General features: G+C 38.1%; 1 protein-coding gene across 4 annotated transcripts in view; it reads right to left on the bottom strand.

Annotated features, from left to right (window-relative positions):
- The window catches only part of FBXO38 (F-box protein 38), a 66,942-nt gene that overhangs the window by 33,627 nt on the left and 9,780 nt on the right, over nucleotides 1-23,535 (bottom strand). For all 4 annotated transcript variants that reach the window (XM_005683138.2, XM_005683137.2, XM_005683134.3 and 1 more), the window contains 8 exons: nucleotides 20,711-20,844; nucleotides 17,499-17,662; nucleotides 17,131-17,296; nucleotides 14,399-14,536; nucleotides 13,098-13,235; nucleotides 10,147-10,240; nucleotides 9,077-9,207; nucleotides 1,016-1,186 (listed from right to left, as the gene is read on the bottom strand). In XM_005683138.2, the coding sequence (XP_005683195.1) occupies nucleotides 1,016-1,186; nucleotides 9,077-9,207; nucleotides 10,147-10,240; nucleotides 13,098-13,235; nucleotides 14,399-14,536; nucleotides 17,131-17,296; nucleotides 17,499-17,662; nucleotides 20,711-20,844 (1,136 nt within the window). The remainder of the gene's footprint in view (nucleotides 1-1,015; nucleotides 1,187-9,076; nucleotides 9,208-10,146; nucleotides 10,241-13,097; nucleotides 13,236-14,398; nucleotides 14,537-17,130; nucleotides 17,297-17,498; nucleotides 17,663-20,710; nucleotides 20,845-23,535) is intronic.

Here is a 23,535-nt window from a genome sequence, read left to right on the forward strand (position 1 = left end):
TAACAGGAATTCTGAGTGATGGGATTATAGGCCATTTTTTATTTTCTTCTTTATACTCTTCTGTATTTAAGAAAACAAACAAACCAAAAACCCAATAAATGTTATTTTTTAAAAGTGATCTATGCCGGCTACAATCTAAAGTTTGTACTTTCCAATAGCTTCCTGGTGCAGCTGGGCAAGGGGTAGAACTTCTCTTCTCATGGGTGAGACATGGCCATTCTAACGAGTGATCTTAGCAGAGGCTCAGGAGCCCTGCAGTAGGTCTGGAGGTGGGTTTTGTGTGGAGCTGTAGTATCCGTGTGTGATGGCTCAGACAGCTGTCAGGGTTGGTTTGCAGCTGTCAGTGAGAGGGCCTGGTTTGGTACGAGGGTGTCAAAATGAAAAGTCTCTAGCTCTGACTTTATTAAAGGCTTGTGAATTTAGGTATTTAACAAGTGCCTTAAAAAAAATAAACAGCATTACTCTCTTGCGAGGGGCGGGGAGCGGAATAAAACTTCTCTCATAAGGAAAAATACCAAGAGCAAAAGTCACACTTCTGTACCCAAGGGATCAGGCAGGCAGATATCATCTGAAGTAGCCTAAAATTTTAAGGTAATAGAAAATTTCACTACATGTTTAGTATGTCACTTAATTGAAGCTTTAAAAATACATACATACCTACTTTGTCTGTTCAGATGATATGCCATTTTAAGGTAACACAGAGAAAACAACCATAATATCCCAGGCAACAATTCCTAAGCTTAATTTTACATGCCCGGCCCAAAGAAAAACATTTAACAATTAGTGTGACTGAATCTATAATCTCGACAAGTGCAAATTTCTAGGCAGAGAATCTCAAAAGTTCAAAGAGGCGTTGAAAGTATTTCCAACTCAGTTATCAAAGGCTCCCAGAGCTTCTATGAACAATATATATAAAAATCAACATTTTACATGAGGAATGTTAATGCCATACAGAAAACAAAGATATGTATTATTTTGACACCAATAAAATATACCTGTACTTAAGATATAGTACCTGAGATCCAATTATATGGGTTATGTAGATGGGGGCAATTATAAATTGCCAGATATTTGATACAGGAGAAAACTTCATTGACTGCCTTCATCCCTATATCAGTGATAATACCAGGATTTTCCACCACATCAGCCAAACCATACTTCACCAGATCTGCATTAGCCATTCTGCCTAGAAATAAATTTAAAAAACAAAAGATTCTTAAGTGTCATGGAATCTTGATAACTTGTCAACTCTTTAACATCCAGTATGATTACTCTCTATGACTGTCCTGCTTCATCTGTCCATCGTCAGGTTCAGATACAATCTTAGGTTAGGTATTCTGTATAAACAGTAGCCTTTATTTTGAAAAATAAAAAATTTATGTTAAAAGTTAAGGGATAGCTAGCAGATTATTTTCAATCGTTTAGAAAAGGAAATCAGAATGTGAAGCCTTAAACCAAAACTGATGGATATATTGTACCGGTTTACATTTATGGTGAAGTTTTATTGGCTTTTAAAGAGGAAAATAAAATCTTAAAAATGTAACTCTCTGGGACTTCCCTGGTGGCTCAGTGGTAAAGAATCTACCCTGCAGGATGTGGGTCTGATTCCTGGTTGGGGAAATAAGATACTACATGCCATGGAGCGACTAAACCCACAACCACAGCTGGTGTGTGGCGATGCACTGAAAGATCTCACACGACACAACAACAATCTAGACCCGACAGCCAAATTAATTAATTATTTAAAATGTAACTTTCCCTCGGATAATGTTTTTCGAGTCAGGTGTGGCCATGTGTAGAGAAGAGTAAACTTTGAGAATCTGCATCCATTTTTAGAACTATGGTTCAGTTCAGTTCTGTTGCTCAGTCAGGTCTGACTCTTTGCGACCCCGTGAATCGCAGCACGCCAGGCCTCCCTGTCCATCACCATCTCCCGGAGTTCCCTCAGACTCACGTCCATCGAGTCAGTGATGCCATCCAGCCATCTCATGCTCTGTCGTCCCCTTCTTCTCCTGCTCCCAATCCCTCCCAGCATCAGAGTCTTTTCCAGTGAGTCAACTCTTCGCATGAAGTGGCCAAAGTACTGGAGTTTCAGCTTTAGCATCATTCCTTCCAAAGAAATCCCAGGGCTGATCTCCTTCAGAATGGACTGGTTGGATCTCCCTGCAGTCCAAGGGACTCTCAAGAGTCTTCTCCAACACCACAGTTCAAAAGCATCAATTCTTCGGTGCTCAGCCTTCTTCATAGTCCAACTCTCACATCCATACAGGACCACAGGAAAAACCATAGCCTTGACTAGATGGAGCTTAGTTGGTAAAGTAACGTCTCTGCTTTTCAATATGCTATCTAGGTTGGTCATAACTTTTCTTCCAAGGAGTAAGCGTCTTTTAATTTCATGGCTGCAATCACCATCTGCAATGATTTTGGAGCCCCCCAAAATAAAGTCTGACACTGCTTCCACTGTTTCCCCATCTATTTCCCATGAAGTGATGGGACTGGATGGCATGATCTTCGTTTTCTGAACGTTGAGCTTTAAGCCAACTTTTTCACTCTCCTCTTTCACTTTCATCAAGAGGATTTTTAATTCCTCTTTACTTTCTGCCATAAGGGTGGTGTCATCTGCATATCTGAGGTTATTGATATTTCTCCCGGCAATCTTGATTGCAGCTTGTGTTTCTTCCAGTCCAGCGTTTCTCATGATGTACTCTGCATAGAAGTTAAATAAGCAGGGTGACAATATACAGCCTTGACACACTCCTTTTCCTATTTGGAACCAGTCTGTGGTTCCATGTGCAGTTCTAACTGTTGCTTCCTGACCTGCATATAGGTTTCTCAAGAGGCAGGTCAGGTGGTCTGGTATTCACATGTCTTTCAGAATTTTCCACAGTTTATTGTGATCCACACAGTCAAAGTCTTTGGCATAGTCAATAAAGCAGAAATAGATGTTTTTCTGGAACTCTCTTGCTTTTTCTATGATCCAGTGGATGTTGGCAATTTGATCTCTGGTTCCTCTGCCTTTTCTAAAACCAGCTTGAACATCAGGAAGTTCACGGTTCATGTATTGCTGAAGCCTGGCTTGGAGAATTTTGAGCATTACTTTACTAGCATGTGAGATGAGTGCAATTGTGCGGTAGTTTGAGTATTCTTTGGCATTGCCTTTCTTTAGGATTGGAATGAAAACTGACTTTTTCCAGTCCTGTGGCCGCTGCTGAGTTTTCCAAATTTGCTGGCATATTGAGTGCAGCATTTTCACAGCATCATCTTTCAGGATTTGAAACAGCTCAACTGGAATTCCATCACCTTCACTAGCTTTGTTCATAGTGATGATTTCTAAGGTCCACTTGACTTCACATTCCAGGACGTCTGGCTCTAGATGAGTGATCACACCATCCTGATTATCCGGGTCGTGAAGATCCTTTCTGTACAGTTCTTCTGTGTATTCTTGCCACCTCTTCTTAGTATCTTCTGCTTCTGTTAGGTCCATACCATCTCCGTCCTTTATCAAGCCCAACTTTGCATGAAATGTTCCCTTGCTATCTCTAATTTTCTTGAAGAGATCTCTAGTCTTTCCCATTCTGTTGTTTTCCTCTATTTGTTTGCATTGATCGCTGAAGAAGGCTTTCTTATCTCTTCTTGCTATTCTTTGGAACTCTGCATTCAGATGCTTATATCTGTACTTTTCTCCTTTGCTTTTTGCCTCTCTTCTTTTCACAGCTATTTGTAACACCTCCCCAGACAGCCATTTTGCTTTTTTGCATTTCTTTTCCATGGGGATGGTCTTGATCCCTGTTTCCTGTACAGTGTCACAAACCTCATTCCATAGTTCATCAGGCACTCTATCTATCAGATCTAGGCCCTTAAATCTATTTCTCACTTCCACTGTATAATCATAAGGGATTTGATTTAGGTCATACCTGAATGGTCTAGCGGTTTTCCCTACTTTCTTCAATTTAACTCTGAATTTGGTAATAAGGAGTTCATGATCTGAGCCACAGTCAGCTCCTGGTCTTGTTTTTGTTGACTGTATAGAGCTTCGCCATCCTTGGCTGCAAAGAATATAATCAATCCGATTTCGGTGTTGACCATCTGGTGATGTCCACGTGTAGAGTCTTCTCTTGTGTTTTTTGAAGAGGTTGTTTGCTATGACCAGTGCATTTTCTTGGCAAAACTCTATTAGTCTTTGCCCTGCTTCATTCCACATTCCAAGGCCAAATTTGCCTGTTACTCCAGGTGTTTCTTGACTTCCTACTTTTTCATTCCAGTCCTCTATAATGAAAAGGACATCTTTTGGGGGTGTTAGTTCTAAAAGGTTTTGTAGCTCTTCATAGAACCGTTCAACTTCAGCTTCTTCAGCGTTACTGGTTGGGGCATAGACTTGGATTACTGTGATATTGAATGGTTTGCCTTGGAAACGAAGAGAGATCATTCTGTCGTTTTCGAGAGTGCATCTAAGTACTAGGGTATTAGTTAGTAAATATTTATACCTTAGAGAGTTTTTGAGAGTGCATCCAAGAACCGTGGTATTGGTTAGTAAATATTTATACCTTAGAGAGTGGACTTTTAACTCAAACAGACACATCCATTCTGTCCTTCAAGGTCTTAGGGTCTACTGTCTTGTCAGAGAGTAGGGGTTGGGTTTAGCAAAAAATGATCCGCCAGTCTAGATTATGCCACAGGATATCACACGGTGTCTCTTGCTTCCTATTATTATTCCTGCCACCTGCCTGACCTTTACTCTATAGGATGGTCCACTTTACTATGAGCAATTTGAAGGAAAACTAGACTTTGCCTAGTTAGTTGACAGTTACATTTTCAATGTCCAGCCTAATACTGGGATATAGGAACCCAATAAATGTCTCTCACAATCCCAGCAATCAAAACTGACACAAACTACAAAGAAAACACTGTTGCTCTGGTGAAGCTGTCCTGCCCATTACTGGGATTTACTCCCAACTCTTTAAAATTCTCTTTCCATGTAATTCATGGTCTCGCTCCTAGGGTCCCTGTTTTTTGTATTTACTGGCATTCTTGGACATTTCACCTTAACCAATTCTTCATAATTTTGCTGAGAAATACTCTTTTAGTCTCCTGGAAAAAACTTTGTTCTTGCCCTGTGAAGTATAATTTGCCTTCTTCCTTATGATCAGGTTCATCTTGAACTGATCCCAAGTGGGTGTTTCCAGCATTACTGCTGCAGCCTAGCATGATAAATCCATGTCTTACATTCATTCCTTTGAGATCTGTTTCTATTTTTAGGGTCTCCTGATTGTCACACTTCTTCAGAATCCTGATTACATCACCTAGGACTTAGATTGTTTCTTTTTCCTTCAGCCCAGAGGTCAGCTAGAAGTAAAAGCTACCATTTACTGAATTTTTTTTTTTTTTAGATTTATTTATTTATGGCTGCACTGGGTCTTGCTACACACAGGCTTTCTCTAATTGTGGTGAGCTCTGCTCTGTTAAGGTGCTTTGAGCTACTCTGAGTGGGGGCTCCTCTTTGCTGTGGTGCACTGGCTTCTCATTGTGGTAGCTTCCCATAGAGCACTAGGGCACTTGGGCTCCATCACTTGTGGCTCGAGGGCTCCAGAGTGCTGGCTCAGTAGTTGCGGCACACAGACTTAGTTGCTCAGAGGCATGTGGGATCTTCCTGGACCAGGGATCGAACCCACATCCCTGCACTGGCTCTTTACCACTGAGCCACCAGGGAAGCCCTACTGAGTGCTTTCTAAGTGTAAGAGATTATAAAAGTCCATCTTTTCTCACTTGTCAAATGGGTATAAGACCATTTTCTACTTTTTTATTGGGTGATCTGAAGCCAAGAAATGATTTCCCCAGGTCCCATGATTAATAAGATTCCATCTCACTCCTTCTTTCCAAAGTCCCAACACTAAAGACTACTCTATACCCCTCCTGAATCTAAATGAGTTTACACCCCTATCACTTTCCCACAAAGCTCTAAAATCATGAATCCACGTAAACAAAGAACCCCTCTCTGAGTATTCATCCTTGGATCACTTTTCTTACATTCCTAGTACACAGCATCTACTTTTCAGCACATCTATTTCCTGAACCTGGCACTGCCACTTTTACCATAAATGTATGCAGCCAAAGGTGCTATTTCTATATTTTGCTAGAATCTCTGGAACAAAGAACTGATGCAAGCTTTACCAGGAGCCACCCCAACCTTCTGGAAAGATGTTTCAAAATCTAAATGGCTGAGAGGCAAGAGATTAAGTGACAGAGTATAAACAGTGACCTGTAATCTCTCCATGTTTGTTAGAGGCACCTGGCACCTATTCCCAGACAGAGAATCCCAGACTTATCTTTGGAGTAACAGAGGAAAGTACATATACAGGAGAGATGGGTGAACTGTAGCAAATATGAAGAATGACTTATAAAAAGATAACTAAGAGATTATTATGTATAAAGAAGACTATGAAATAAGCTATGTTGCAAACATAAGATAATGGTAGTCAAAAGGTAAAGTGTTTTCAAATGAAAATGTGTGTTGAGGGGAAATAAACACTATTGAGAAATAGTTGGTTATAAAGACAATTCTCAGTGGACCTAAAATACAGTCATCATGAATATACAAATCCATTAAGTTTTTAGCTTTTAGGAGGAACAAAAAACAAGACTGCAGAAAAACACCAATTACCAATAATAATTTTAACTATTACCTTAAAATTTTGAGTTACTATATACTAATATATATATTTTCAGTTACTATGAGAGTTGGACTGTGAAGAAGGCTGAGTGCTGAAGAATTGATGTTTTTGAACTGTGGTGTTGGAGAAGACTCTTGAGAGTCCCTTGGTCTGCAAGGAGATCCAACCAGTCCATTCTGAAGGAGATCAACCCTGGGATTTCTTTGGAAAGAATGATGCTAAAGCTGAAACTCCAGTACTTTGGCCACCTCATGCAAAGAGCTGACTCACTGGAAGACTCTGATGCTGGGAGGGATTGGGGGCAGGAGGAGAAGGGGACGACAGAGGATGAGATGGCTGGATGGCATCACGGACTCGATGGACGTGAGTCTGAGTGAACTCCGGGAGTTGATGATGGACAGGGAGGCCTGGCATGCTGCATTCATGGGGTTGCAAAGAGTCGGACATGACTGAGCGACTGAACTGAACTGAACTTAAAATTATTAGCTTGATAAAATTAAGCTAATAATTTTAAGTTACTATATAGACACTGTAGAAACAGAGAATGTTAGCAATTTCTCTGAAAAAGGAAAAACAACAGTCATATTGTTTGATCTGGACTGTCTTAAATCAAGGTTGCTGGGAGAAATAACCTCAGATATGCAGATGATACCACTCTAATGGTAAAAAGGTGAAGAGGAACTAAAGAGCCTCTTAATGAGGGTTAAAGAGAGTGAAAAAGCTTACTTGAAACTCAAACGTTAAAAAAACTAAGATCATGGCATCTAGTCCCATCATTTCTTGGAAAATAGAAGGGGAAAAAGTGGAAGCAGTGACAGATTTTATTTTCTTGGGCTCCAAAATCACTGTGGATGGTGACTGCAGCCCTGAAATTAAAATATCTTTGCTCCGTGGAAGAAAAGCAATGACAAACCTAGACAGTGTATTCAAAAGTAGAGAATCACTTTGCCAACAAAGGTCTATATAGTCAAAACTACGGTTTTCCAGTAGCCATGTACAGACATGAGACATGGACCATAAAGATGGCTAAGCACTGAAGAACTGATGCTTTTGAACTGTGGTACAGGAGAAGACTCTTGAGAGTCCCTTGGACTATAAGGAGGTCAAACCAGTCAATCCTAAAGAAAATCAACTCTGAATAGTAACTGAAAGGACGCTAAAGCTCTAATAATTTTGGCCATCTGATGCAAAGAGTCGACTCACTGGAAAAGACCCTGATGCTGGGAAAGACTGAAGGCAAAAGAAGGGGGCAGCAGAGGATCAGATGGTTAGACAGCTTCAATGTATCTGGCCAAACTCCAGGAGACAAGTGGAGGACAGAGAAGCCTGGCATGCTGCACTCCATGGGCTTGCAAAGAGTTGGCCATGACTGAGTGACTGAACAATGGCACCCCACTCCCGTACTCTTGCCTGGAAAATCCCATGGACGGAGGAGCCTGGAAGGCTGCAGTCCATGGGGTCGCTGAGGGTCGGACAGGACTGAGTGACTTCACTTTCAGTTTTCACTTTCATGCATTGGAGAAGGAAATGGCAACCCACTCCAGTGTTCTTGCCTGGAGAATCCTAAGGACGGGGGAGCCTGGTGGGCTGCCGTCTATGGGGTCGCACAGAGTCGAACACAACTGAAGCAACTTAGCAGATTAGCAGCAGAGCAACTGAACAACAAAAACAACAAAGCCTTCTTACGTTCTTTGACAATGCAAAGTATGACACCAAGAGTTTAAGAAAGACTTGTCGTAAAGTACATGAGTAAGAAACTAATTCTTGCAAAAATAAAAACATGTTGATGGTGTAAATGTTCTTGCATGTGGGAAAAAGTCTGAATAGTGAACTGACATGCATTCAAACCCAAAGGACTGAGTTCCCAGTTTTAAATACATTCCAGAATATGCTGTGGACAAGCCTTCCAACAGCAGTTATTAAATGAATACTGACCAAAATATGCTAACACTATCAGAAAATCCAGAACCCCCAGCAGGCTTATTACAGAAATGAAGAGCAGGGGTAGGGGCTGGGACCTCATCTCAGAGGAGCAGCAAAAGCTTCAAGAAGTGTGGTAGATCAAATTCAGCAAACAAAAGCAAGGATAACATTCTGTGAAAACAATGAAGCAGAATGGGAAAGAAACTTGGAGAGCAAAGTGGAGACAATATCAAATGTAGGTAAGGATCTTTTTTTGAGTAGACAATCACCTCATTTTCTGTAATATGCTAAAATCAGAGGCAATATAGAGAAAGAAAAAAAAAAATCACTGGCACTTCAAGTTCAAATCTTTCAAGAAGTGAGAGCACCTGAGATTTTAAGTCTTTTTATGTCTAAGAAAATAATGGCACATCCAAATTTACAATTCACTTTGTCAAGTAAGTTTCCAACAATAATCTTAGGGGAGTAAATGAGCTAATTCTTACTCTGTAGCAAAAACTCATCTACATATCCCAGATGAAGGGTTTCAAACTGGGGGAATTCCAACTCTGCCATCTTTAGGGCGGAAAAGACGCCATCTTTGGTTAGGGAAGGCTGGATCCGAACTTCATGTAACCTATGAATGAGAGACACATAGAGGAATAAAATGAAAGCCATCAGAATAAAAGGTTCTTCCTAATGTAAGGCTCTGAAAGAAGTTTATCGTACTGAAGTGTCAAATGCAAAAACAATGCCTCCTCCATGAAAAAATATCAGAGATGCTTCCTTTAAAATAGCATTTTATAAAAGTGTGAGCACATCTCATGTGTACACTAAAGTCACAGTAAGAACGAATTATAATAATCTTATATCCTTTTTGGTACTTTCCTAAACCTGATTAAGTCAAGGCAAGAATCTGGTATTTAATAACTTTTAGAGGCTAATAATAAGTCCCATTTTTAAGAGTATAGTCCTATAGTAGGTAACAGTATCTATTTACTTAAATACAGTTTTATTTTACTCTTCACATTCTATGATCGAAAGGAAGAGTTTCCTTTTTTAAAATTCAATTTACATATTATAAAAGTAAAAACAGAGGTAGACTTTTGATATGCAGGAAATAGTAAATGTGGCATCAAGTGATGTGAAGATAGGTTAAAAATTTAAAAGTATTAAAGGTCAGGATGCTGAAAAAGCTGACTTAAAACAGTGATTTCTAAATAGCAATTATCACCAACTAAAACAATTCAGAAATCTGTCCAGAGGATGAAACAATGGCTCCTGAGCAAGTATCAGTACTGACTTCTGTTGGAATCTCAGGCACTTCCAGATAACTGACAGCTTTTTTTTCTGATGAGATCATGCGCATTTTAACACTTGCTGGGTCTGGACTGCAGCTCACTTGGTCATCAGTTGTATAGAAGACTTCCCCTAAATGATAACCTACTGCTATTTAAACAACTTCTCTGTATTTTAAATCTGAAAAAGGCATGATCAAACATCATATACATATTCTGCCAATTTTTATAAAACAGATAAAAACATAATTCTGACCCAACGTGAAGAGAAAACATACCTACGGGCAGCAGTGATGATGAGGTAACCAAGATCTACTTCAAGTGCATTTTTACAAGCTCCCAAAACAATAGTGTGCAAATTTCGAAAACCACCTAGTTAAAGGAAAAAAGGAACAAGAACAATTATCATCCCATTTGACCACAGCACTTTCAGTAAAGCATTTATATACACTTTAAGTGATAACTGTTTAGGTGTAATCATTTTACTGCTTGTATATAACACTGTGGTTTTAATTTTCATTTCTCTATGATCAGTGAAATTTACCATATTTTCATGTTTGCTGGCCATTCAGATATCCTCTTTCATAAGATCTTTTCTACTAAAAATGTTTTCCTATTTTTCCTCTCGTTTCTGACTTTTTCTCACTAGTATTAGTTCTTTTTGTATTCTAAACACATAAATTAGAATTTACGTATTTTAAATTCTTTCAGTTCAGTTCAGTTGTTCAGTCATGTGCAACTCTTTGTGACCCCATGTACCGCAGCATGCCAGGCCTCCCTGTCCATCACCAATTCCCAGAGTTTACTCAAACTCATGTCCATTGAGTCAATGATGCCATCCAGCCATCTCATCCTGTCGTCCCCTTCTCCTGCCCTCAATCTTTCCCAGCATCAGGGTCTTTTCAAATGAGTCAGCTCTTCACATCAGGTGGCCAAAGTACTGGAGTTTCAGCTTCAATATCAGTCCTTCTATGAACACTCAGGACTGATCTCCTTTAGGATGGACTGGATGGATCTCCTTGCAGTCCAAGGGACTCTCAAGAATCTTCTCCAACACCACAGTTCAAAAGCATCAATTCTTCAGTGCCCAACTTTCTTTATAGTCCAACTCTCACATCCATACATGATTACTGGAAAAAACTATAGCCTTGACTAGACCGACTTTTGTTGGCAAAGTAATGTCTCTGCTTTTGAATATGCTGTCTAGGTTGGTCGTAACTTTTCTTACAAGAAGCAAGCGTCTTTTAATTTCATGGCTGCAGTCACCATCTGCAGTGATTTGGGAACCCAGAAAAATAAAGTCAGCCACTGTTTCCCCATCTATTTGCCATGAAGTGATGGGACCAGATGCCATGATCTTAGTTTTCTGAAGTTGAGCTTTAAACCAACTTCTTCACTCTCCTCTTTCACTTTCATCAAGAGGCTTTCTAGTTCTTCTTCACTTTCTGCCCTAAGGGTGGTGTCATCTGCATATCTGAAGTTATTGATATTTCTCCCAGCAATCTTGATTCCAGCTTGTGCTTCAGCCAGCCCAGTGTTTCTCATGATGTACTCTGCATATAATTTAAATAAGCAGGGTGACAATATACAGCCTTGACATACTCCTTTTCCTATTTGGAGTCCAGTTCTAACTGTTACTTCCTGACCTGCATAGAGATTTCTCAAGAGGCAGGTCTGGTAGTCTGGCATTCCCATCTCTTTCAGAAGTTTCCAGTTTATTGTGATCCACACAGTCAAAGGCTTTGGCATAGTCAATAAAGCAGAAATAGATGTTTTTCTGGAACTCTCTTGCTTTTTCTATGATCAAGTGGATGTTGACAATTTGCTCTCTGGTTCCTCTGCCTTTTCTAAAACCAGCTTGAACATCTGCAAGTTCACAGATCACGTACTGTTGAAGCCTGGCTTAGAGAATTTTGAGCATTAATTTGTATTTTAAGTATTTATCTGATAGCTGTACTGCAAATATCTTCTCCTACTCTGTAGCTTGACTTTTTTACTCGAGCTCTCATTTATGCCTTTTGATGAACAACAACAAATAGTCTTTATTTTAATTTAGCACCGTTTACCAATTTTTTTCTTTATGGTAAATGCTTTTTGATGCACAAATCTCTACCCAACAATGTTACAAAAGACAGTTTCCAAACTTTTCCTTTAAAAAGTTTATTTTTTATATTTGGATCTATGATTTTTCTGAAATTAACTATTGTGTGAGATATTCTGGCTCCTTAAGTAAAATGAGAGTTGTTCTTAAACACTTATTAGGGAAGGAAAGTCTCTGTTGCTCTTTTAGGCCGTTTATGCAAATTCTTGGCTTTTGGCACCTCTCTCTAAGTCTTCTAATGAAGGAGTCCACTGTGGTCTTCTTTCCCTTTCTGACTTCAATCTGGTTAGCTATAGACATGGAGTAAAAATTGCACTGTTCATTTTGAGGGAGTCTCCATTCCCTTCACACAATGTAATGAACTACACTTGCACCATACTTGATTAACTGACAAAATGTTAAAAACGCACTGCTGACTCATTTTAACAGTATTAATGATAACATCTATTTGTTACCAATGGTACTCGATGATTTTCCATTTACATTTTGGACATTCAAAGCTACATTTTGTGTCCCCAACTATTAATTATCTATATAGCTAAACTTCTTGGTCTTTTTGTTGAAATGAGGAGATAGTTAACACGGAGCACATTCTACTACACATGATCATTTAAAATATAATTATGGGGGCTAGGCAGTAAAATCTTTCTTTTAAAAGCCATCATCTGATCGGTATGGGTGGATCTAGTATCCAACTGATAAACTTTAAAACATTTTATATATTATAAAGTATCAGACAAATGTTAGGTTAACATTTCTAATGCCTGAGTTCTTTTGTAGACCTAATTTGTCTAAGTCAAAAAATATCTCTTCTCAGCAATAGCCACTAGGATATTTCTGTTAACATTTCTCAGAAAGATTTCAAATATACCATGAATTATTAACTAACTGGTAAGTATTAACAAGCCAGAAAACATGACTTATCATTTTGAGGTTTAACACTGCATAAAAAGGAAATGAATACTAGCCACACTCATAGTTACTTATTCTTCATCAAATACACCAGATAGAAAGTAAAATTACTAACAAGCATTTCTTTTATAAAGACTCTGTAGAAAAGCTAAATAAAGCTTAATACATTTTTTAACTGATTTTTAAAATATTTAGTAACTAAAGGAAAATGAATACCTGATCTCCAACTGTCTTCAACTACATGCTGAATAAGACCTCCAAGGAAAGGAACTCGAACCATTTCTAAATGTTCCAAGTTGCGGGCAGAGGCTAGGCCTGTTACTAAAGGGACATATTTCAAGGAGTTTGTGGGTCCTGAAGAAAAACAATTTCAATGGAACAATGAAAATTGCCAAGATGATTTTTCAAATCAGCAACAGAAATTAATAACTTATAAATTCTATGTCTGAAAATGATAACCGAGTGGCTGGTTCTCTACAATTTATCATTGGAAACAAAACCATTAGTAAGTCAACCATATACTGATTCAGCATAAGGATTTTTCAGCAACATTGGAGATTTAGTATTTTTTTAAATTCCCTGGAGTCTCAATAATTTTGAGCTGAAAATAACTGAGGGGGAATAGGCAAGTTGAAAATTTAATCCTTCATTAAAATAAATAGCTCAATGGCTTAAACATCTCTCTATGTGACCAGTATTATATTAGGTGTTATGGAAGATCACAAGATAGGATCCTATCCATCAAAGAGTTCACAACTGACAAGGACATAAAACATGAATAATTATAAAAAGATAAAAAGGCAGAACATATCAAGAACAAAAATCAAATCTGATGTACTACATAAAAAAGAGAAGGAAGGAAGTCAATGAGGCAAAACTTGCATAAAAGATGCGTACAAGTAAAGAGGAGGAAGGAAGTGTTAAACCTCCGGACAAGAAAACAAGAATAAGAAGACACTCAGGTGAGAGCTCGTATGGCTGTTTGGGAACAGTGAGTAGGCAAGCCTGACAATAAAAGGGGTACTTTGGAAAGGACTCTGAAATAAGGTATCAAAAACAGCTCTGATTGTTATGAACTCTGAAGCAGAACAGTTCCCACTTGACACACTAGGACAGCAGAAAAACTAAAGGTTTTGGAACAAAAAGGTAGTATCATAAAAGCAGTGTTTTATGCTTTCAGGTATATTAAGTCAGACAACATTTACATGCAAAAAGATCAAGAGACCAGAGACAAAGAAAGTATACAAAAATTCATTAAAACAAACCTATATAAAAAGTGTCCAAAAGATATAGGTAGAGACATTTTTGACACTTTGTCTGTGAAGGGTCAAAGGCAAATCATATGTCTACTGTCTTTAAAACAAAAAAAGTACATTTACCTACATAAGGTAAGTTATAAACATAAATAGTAACAGTATAATATAATTTCACTTACAATGTATCATATCTATGCAGTTTGTTTTAGGATATTTTTAGAATGGTATATGTGTATTTCCACTACAACTATAGACTCTTACCTGCACAGTTCCTCATGACAAAAGTTCGTAAACTGATGCAAAGAAAATCTTTGAATGGTTGTGGTTTAGTGAGTCTTACCCACTTCATGTAAAGGTGCCTTAGCATTGGGATACAAGGAATTTCAGGAACATTCACCCCTAAAGCATATACACAAAAAAAGAAAAAAGAAAACCACTAAAAGACACTGTTTGCTGTGTACAGGTTCAACAGTCTGTTTTTCAAGCTGACAATATATCCTTCCTGGATATTTTCATCAGAACAAATTACCTAGTTAGATAATAGTTAGATACCTAGTTTATCCTATGAAGTTAAGCTTATATAAAACAGGCTTGTAAAGGACAATTTAAACAAACAATAAACAGACTACTTTGTAATTTCTTTAGAAAAAGCAAATGGAAAGATGGGATTTATGAAGTATTTCAACATGTTATACACACAACCTTTTCTCTTAACTCTGTAACTCTTCAAGAGTTACCAGGAATCATACTTGCAGAGGACCATTTCTGAAAGAAAAGGAATGTACAGAAGAAGGATAAGTCAAGAGATATGGAAGAAGAGAGAATATGGGTAACTTGAAAATTCTTATGGAAGGACGCAGTTTGAGGAACTTGCCCAAAAGTCTAAACACAGTAGATTCAGGAACAGCAAAAAAGTGACAAATTCTCAGAAAGAAATTCAAGGATACGGAGTGATGACATTTAGAAAGCAACAGCTGGCAAAATCAGTTTAATATAATTTTAACCTTGAGTCAGTAGAAGCCCTGCTAGCAACAGCAACTAGAGAAAGCAAAATTGGGAGTACTTAAATCGATGGTTCTTTGAAAGCTAAATTCTGCACATTCTACTGTAAGCATTACTCCTTAACCTGGTCCACCCAAAAAAGCACAGCTAGCTTTAGCTTTGCACTATGCGTAAACACTGTACTTACTGGGGATTAGTCCAAAGGAAGAAAAGCAGAAGTAAGGTACAGATTGTGACTCAAGATGCAAAACTCACAAAGGTATATTTAGCATCTACCATTATGGTGGTAGTTCTGATTAGGAAACCCAAGGGCAGCAAGGGTGAGACAGACCCAGACAAGACAGTTATATTCTATGCCCAATTCACATTTTATCCCAAATCCATTCTATAAACAAAGGACACAATTACCTGTCTTCCCCAGCATGTTCATTAATTTACTATACACGTTTGTATCACCATCACAGTGTTAAACTGTTGAATTAATCAAATGAATTAATGCATTTCAACAAAATTTACCAAGTATTTATATTTGCAATGAACTGTGACAGGCATCATGGAAAATATAGATATAAAACCACAGTCTCTGACTTTAGAGAGCTTATATTATAAACTTCAGATATTATAGAATTCCTTTATTATCTAAAAATCCAAATTCAAACTAGATATCTAAGTCTTTCATCAGAACCACTCCTTCATCTTGTAAGGGAAGGACTGCTAGAGAGCTTTGCATGTCTCCCATAACTGCATATCTAAATAGATTCTAAGACCTACTCCTTATCATTCTTGCTGCTCTCCCTTCCCAGTTTCAGAAATATCCAGTTCTTCAGGACCATCCCTAATGTCTGGAAGAATGCTTGAAACACAGCAGATATTCAATACGTACAAGTTAAATAAAATACTTAATCAGTATTAAAGGTCAGACTATAGTAACAGGAGTGCTCCCCACAACCCTGAAATTCCTTTCAGCAATCTAAGCCAAAGACGACAAATTAAATTTGAGAAAATATCTGTCTTTATCATTTACTTAGGTTTGAAATTATTGGGATACAATTTCAGAGAATATTCAGATGAAGAATGCACACCGTGATCACTGTAAATAAGGTGTCTTTGGGAAAAAACCACTCCCTCCTCATTTCTCAGGGAAAAAGAGAAGTGGCAGAGTTTTCCAGAAGCTCTAGGTTGAAGAAATGGGGGAGTTTTCTGCTTAGAGAAGATACAAGTAAACTTAAGTTTTATCTAAGATTTTTTATTCTGTCATGTTCTAGAACTGAAGAGGATAATAAAGTAGCCACTAGCTACATGTGGCTATCTGATAGACTACAGCAAAATTTAAATATCCAGTTCTTCTGTTTCACTGGCCACAGTGGGTACCATATGTGATACTACAAATACAGGACATTTCCATCATCACAGTAAGCTGTACTGGAGAACTATTCTCTAAACTCTCTTCTAAAGGGTAGAACTAGGAGCAAAAGGTGGGTATCAGAAAACAGGGGCAAGATTCCAGCTCATTCAAAAAATCAAAAACAAAAAGCCCAACAACTTTCCAAATTACTCAAACTGTCTATTAAAATGAAAATAGACTGATTTTGAAATAGTAGTTTTCTCACCTACCCACCAGGCTCCTGGCCCCAAAGGCTCCTTAGTGGGAAATCTCAATTTTTATGCAAGTCTCACAAGCATTTCTTTTTCTTTTTCATATATGTACTTTAAAATAAAAATATTTAATTAAAAATTAAAGAAATTTTTAATTGGAGGATAACTGCTTTACAATATTGTTTCTGCCACACATCAACATGAATCAGCCATAGGTATACATATGTCCCCTCCCTCTTGAACCTCCCTCCCACCACCCACCCCATCCTACCCCTCTCGGCTGCCATTAGCAATCAGCAAAGCTATTTCTAAAATCCCCATTATTCCCTTTCCACTAATATTCAGCTGTATGGCATTTAAAGGAGTCACAAGTAACCCAAGAAACATGTACTCACCAACTAAATGTAAAGTTTGAATTTTGGCTCCTATAGGAATTTTCAGTTTATTTTCAGGAGGAATTGGAAATGCTCCATTACGGTTACGAAATTTCCCCAAAATATGCACATGTGGCATGTATGTCCAAATGGATTCTACTAATTCCAAGTGAGAAGTTTCCACACCCTACAAAATAATGCCAAAGCAAGCGTAAGAAAGGCTTTTATTTAGCATCCAAAGCTTCTATTTCTATATCATAAGATCCTAAGTATGCAGTGGAACTTAAAAATTCGTTATGAATGAAATTTGCATGAACATGTTCTATCATTCTTTTAATTTAGTGCTTCATTAATCAGTTGATGTCAAATGTTCAACCAAGTGCACTCACCACTAAGTTTGGGCATGCCTGCAAAGCTTCCAGAACTCCTGGAATGCTAAAAGCCTCATGGCCCCGTACCCTTCGCCTCTCAAGGTATCGAGGGTGAAGGCCATATAGCTGTTCGACATCTGGCATCTTCTTTAGTAGTGTCAGAAAACTGGAATCTGTGAAGCCTAAGAAGTTCACAACTATTTAGAGCCAAGTTTATCGCCACTTGTAATTTTTACAATATTTTTACAATATGTTTTACAAATGTTAACAACAAGAAGATTTCCTCTTTAAATTTTCATAAGGCTAACATTACAGCTGAACAAACGGTTCAACAGAAAATACTTCCCTTAGGAACAGAAAATATATTAGAAATACCACCTATTCTGAGTTGTTACTTCACAATTGAGGCTTTTTATTACTTTGTTGCTGTTGCTGCTGCTGCTTTTAAAGAACAGACATCTTCAACTAGGAACACCATGCTTTCAACCCAGACGACCTGGACCTGGTGGGGACCAAGGAAGACCTAGCTGACCACCACTCTCTCTCCCTGAAGGCACTTTCTGGCCCATAAAACCTTTATGCCCCACAGAGCATACGACCTAAAATCAGACAGACAGGATCCCCACTTTCAGGAAGCTCACAGTTCCAACCGGAATCCTATCTCAAACTGGGTTCTCTTAGGTACCCATGTCACAGCAATTACTCTATCCTGTGTTTAACATCATTCCCAGGATATTTTAGACAATTCATTCTTTTAGACAAGACAGATGCAAATCAGCTAAGAGAACATAAGCGTCCAAACTAGGAGGATGCTGACTGACAGAAGACTATTTATTTCAAAGGCCAGTTGCGCTCCATAGTGGGACTCCACCAGGTTGGGAAGAGAGAAATACTTCCATAGTACGAGCTGCTAGTGCTTGGTAAGTAAAGAGATAAGTATCTTAATTTTTGTTTTTAATGGAGGCCATCAGTAAGGCAACTGTTTATTCACTAATAATAAATAAAATTAATAATTTTTAAGAATAAAAATTTCCAAACCATTAAGTCTTACTACAGTTTTCAAAAGTTGTTCTAGTCGTACAGGGCTAGTCAAGATGCTGTGTAAACTCCAAATTCACAAATAATGAAGATTAAGAAGGGACCTCGGAGATTACCTGGCCTCTCTAATTGTAACAGTCCTCATTATTGTTCTGTATAGTAACTCTACTGACTAAGCCATTCAACGTGTTAATCATTTCACATATCTACTCTCACAACCCAATGAAAAAGTTTATCACCCCATTTAAAAATATAAAAAATGAACATTACCTTTGCCAATGGCCAACCTCTTTTGTTGTATATTACACATTGCCTCCCACCCAAGAATGGGTAAAGTTCCACCTTTACACATTTGGTAGGAGAGTCCAAGAATATCACATAGGTAAACCATATAATGCTATATAAAAACCTTACTTAGCAGTATTATAGAGAGAATCAGGGTATAAACTCCAGAGACTAGACTCAACTGGCACTAGCAAAGCAGGGTTCAGTTCAGTTCAGTTCAGTCGCTCAGTCGTGTCCGACTCTTTGAGACCCCATGAATTGCAGCATGCCAGGCCTCCCTGTCCATCACCAACTCCCAGAGTTCACTCAGATTCACGTCCATTGAGTCAGTGATGCCATCCAGCCATCTCATCCTTGGTCGTCCCCTTCTCCTCCTGCCCCCAATCCCTCCCAGCATCAGAGTCTTTTCCAATGAGTCAACTCTTCGCATGAGGTAGCCAAAGTACTGGAGTTTCAGCAGTTTCATCATTCCTTCCAAAGAAATCCCAGGGTTGATCTCCTTCAGAATGGACTGGTTGGATCTCTTTGCAGTCCAAGGGACTCTCAAGAGTCTTCTCCAACACCACAGTTCAAAAGCATCAATTCTTCAGCGCTGAGCCTTCTTCACAGTCCAACTCTCACATCCATACATGACTACTGGAAAAACCACAGCCTTGACTAGACGGACCTTCGTCGGCAAAGTAATGTCTCTGCTTCTGAATATGCTATCTAGGTTGGTCATAACTTTTCTTCCAAGGAGTAAGCGTCTTTTAATTTCATGGCTGCAGTCACCATCTGCAGTGATTTTGGAGCCCCAAAAAATAAAGTCTGACATTGTTTAGTGAGATCTTATTCTAGGCTAGAGACTTTCGATTTCACTTTTTTACATTTGTTACACTGATGTAAGCCTTGGGCTCATAGGTAGTTCTCTGTCACAGGTATTTACTTATCACAGGTATTTATCAGTCTAAAAGAAGCCAGCAATGTAAAAACACATTCTTCTCTAGTTCGATAAGGGGCAGAGATTTTCACTGGAAGACTGCACCACATGGGAGCTCTGCTATCCTGTCTCTTTAGTGCATTAATCCCATCTCCACAATTCCTCCTGGCCTAACCTCTGTTAAAGCAAATCTAATAAAACAAGTAACAGTCCTTTTCACATTGCCCCTAATTTTTTCTTTTCTCTATCTCTGCAATATGATAAATCCTCTTCCCTTACAACAGTTTCTTTAAAGCATCTGAAGATAAACATCACACCAAGCTAGGTTCTAGCCTCAAGTCTTTGCAGTGTTCTTCAAAAAAGATAGAGTGATAACTCTGATCAAGTGACAAAATTATCAGCTGACTGATGAACTCTTGAAAGGCTATGTAGCAACCCAAACTGTACAACATCTCAGTATTTCAGAGGCAGTCTGTTCTGTTCCTCATAACAGAACAGAGCAAGACAATAATCTCCTCAGCCCTTCACTTCTATTAAGCTCCCCACCACTCCACTCTGCCCAGCATGATGGCTTCATCACATTTTCAAAATATCAGAATGTGAATACTGTTGATCAAAGGTAGTTTAAAAAGACACTCAAAATTGCTAAGCATTAAAGTGGAGTTATTAAAGGACTGCTGTTAACTGAAAAGAAGCCTGATTAGCCCTTAATATTAATTCTTCCCTTTTAGGTGTGCTCCGCTTAACTAAAGTCATTGACTTTTTCCAGTGGTCTCTTTACCTGAGGTCTATTTGTTATGGTTAGGCTACTAACTTTTTTGAGTTCTTCACGTGAAAGGCCAATGCATAATTTGAGAAAATTCCAAGATCTAGTATAGACCTTCTAAAAGTGTTAGACTATCCCAAAGCAACAAGTAACTTTTGATGGGAACACTATTAGGAGTTTCCAGTGGGGCTCCACTGTATATTACAGGCTAAATTTACTTACCACTTGGCATGTATTCCCACCATCGCCCTGCACAGAGATCTACAACCCTCACAACTCTCAGATATAGGGTGACTGCTTCCTTTAGCTTCCGGGAAAGACACTCCATACACATGATATCCTGCAGGGGGAGGTACCTTTGTAAGAGAAAGAAACCCGGATTTATCAAGTGGGTAATTACTTCATCTAACTGACAGGTTATTTTTTCCCTTCCTCCATTCTCCTGCCTCTAAAGTAAAATAAGACCCTAGGAATATTCACCAGGTTTTAAGATTAATATAAATACATAGGATTTTACCTAAAAAAAAAAAAAAATCAGCAAATACTTAAGCATCCAAAGAAAGTGTTGAGCTCCCTCCATATAGCATTGTATAAATTCTGCCTTTCTCCTTATAAGAACAAAGAAAATCTAAAAGAAAAAAAAAGGTCAGTACATTCATTTCAAGATATGGTGATATGGGAATGTAAAAAAGATTAGAGAGAAATGATTAATTTAAACCTAACCTATATTATTTTATAGTTTTATAGAATCCATTTCCTAACGTGGCTAAAAATATTCCTCTCTGGTCCCGTTCACCACCACAAAGAATCTCTACTATCTTCTTTATCAACGGATCTGTATACTAAGTTTACAGTGTACCTTTTTCCCTAGATCTTTTACCTTTTAATCACATGTTCTTTAAGTACTGCATAAGCATAAACTCATCTGAATTACAATTTTCTTTTTCTAACCTCCCCTGTTATCTGCTTCCTTCATGAAACTTTTCAACTAACCTCTACTTTTGTTCTGTTTCCAGTAATACAAATATATTATATATTTTGAGAGATCAGAAAAATCTCATCTCTCTTTCTCAACAGACCTAGGTTAATTTAAGGGAAAAGAAAAAAAGGTAAAGCTCCTCTTTATTGACCTGGTGTTGCATCACAGACACTGTACTATAGCCACTGTTTCATTTCACAACTTTGCAAGCTAGGTTCTTTTCCTGTTTGCAACACAGCCCTCCCGCAATCCTTTTTCTTCCCTTCTCTGTTCTGCTGTGTTCCCCAGCCCCCCACCCATCCCTTTATGAACTGACTGGCCAGTGCAAGGCAGGGCAAAAGCTTTATGCTATTGCTAATCCCTTAGCTGAATGAATTCTTTAACATTTCTTACATGTTCTCTTAACCCTACCTACACTTCTCTGAATGATTACTTCATTATCTTCAAATTCCAGCCAAGCATACCTTGCTTTCTGCTAAAACTCTAATTGATATAGTAGGTGCTACCATTATTCCACTTTACAAGTAGTGAAATTCATCAAAAAGCTAACCAGAAAAAAAAGTTAACAGATAAGAGAGAGGAAGGGCATGGATGTCAACAGGTACATCTATTTCCTAAAAATTAAGCTAATTCTAAAGAAAGTCCAAATATGCCTGCTGAATATTTCTCTGCTCTATTTTTCCCCCCTATATCTGGCCCCTTTGCTTTCTCCTTTGCTGCTGCTGCTGCTAAGTGGCTTCAGTCGTGTCCGACTCTGTGCGACCCCATAGATGGCAGCCCACCAGGCTTCCCCGTCCCTGGGATTCTCCAGGCAAGAACACTGGAGTGGGTTGCCATTTCCTTCTCCAATGCATGAAAGTGAAAGTCAAAGTGAAGTCGCTCAGTCGTGTCTGACTCCTAACGACCCCACGGACTGCAGCCCACCAGGCGCCTCCATCCATGGGATTTTCTAGGCAAGAGTACTAGAGTGGGGTGCCAATGCCTTCTCTGTGCTTTCTCCTTTATAACTATTTAAATAAAGTGAATAAAATAAAGTCAAATTTTCTACAAAAAAAAAATTATTGCCAACTTAATCTACAGTTTCTATTTCTCAGATATGAGGAAATTTTTCAGAAACTACATTACTATGCATTTTATAAACAATGAAAAACTGAATTTGTTTTCTAAATCAACTTTTGCCACTAAAATTTTCCCCCATATCACTAATTTTTAACCAAAGCATTTACCTTAGTTAATATTATTTAATATTACACTCCCTTGAAATAGAAACATTAGTAATATTATGAAGGTTAGATAAACAATGTATTTTTACTCCACAGATACATGGTCAAAAAGCTGGAGTTCAAAAGACAGAACAAACATGTTTTAGAAAAGATGTGTTTAACATGGCAGGTACAAAAAGATTGGGTTTCTTTTAAGGAAACCATAGTTTTTCTTATTTCATGAAAATATGCTAAACAGTTAGTACAGGGCTACAAAAAGAATCTTCAAATAAAAACTTTAGAAGCCTAAAAAATAAATGTTTATTTTTAGAATAAACATCTCAGACCAAATTCAAGCACTCAGCTTAGTTCACAGTTATCACTACATTCTGCCAATCTGGTGCATGTTTTTTTCATAAAAACTAGGGTAGATCCTCCTACTTGATCCCACTCCTTCTACCCCCATATTCTGTTTGAACTGCAAAATCGAATCCACTATCAATTTAAAATATGATCAAATTTGTTCATAATATGTCCTATCATTAGTCAACAAACAACAAACACAAATCCCTAGAAACCAATTTACCTATCCTCTCCTGTAGAATTTCAATAGCTTCATTGTTTAATTCACTGAAACATTTAGAATACAGTTGTCAGCACGTACACCCATGGCTGATTCATGTCAATGAATGGCAAAAACCACCTCAATATTGTAAAGTAATTAGTTTCCAATTAAAATTAATTAACTTTATAAAAAGAACACAGCTGTCAGAAAAGAACATGTTTTATTATTTTCTTCAAACAGTTTTTAGGCTGTGACATCATCACTGAATAATCCACTCAGCTTTTCCTCACTGATGTGAATA

Source organism: Capra hircus, chromosome 7, assembly GCF_001704415.2.
Source record: "Capra hircus breed San Clemente chromosome 7, ASM170441v1, whole genome shotgun sequence".
Lineage (NCBI taxonomy): Eukaryota > Metazoa > Chordata > Mammalia > Artiodactyla > Bovidae > Capra > Capra hircus.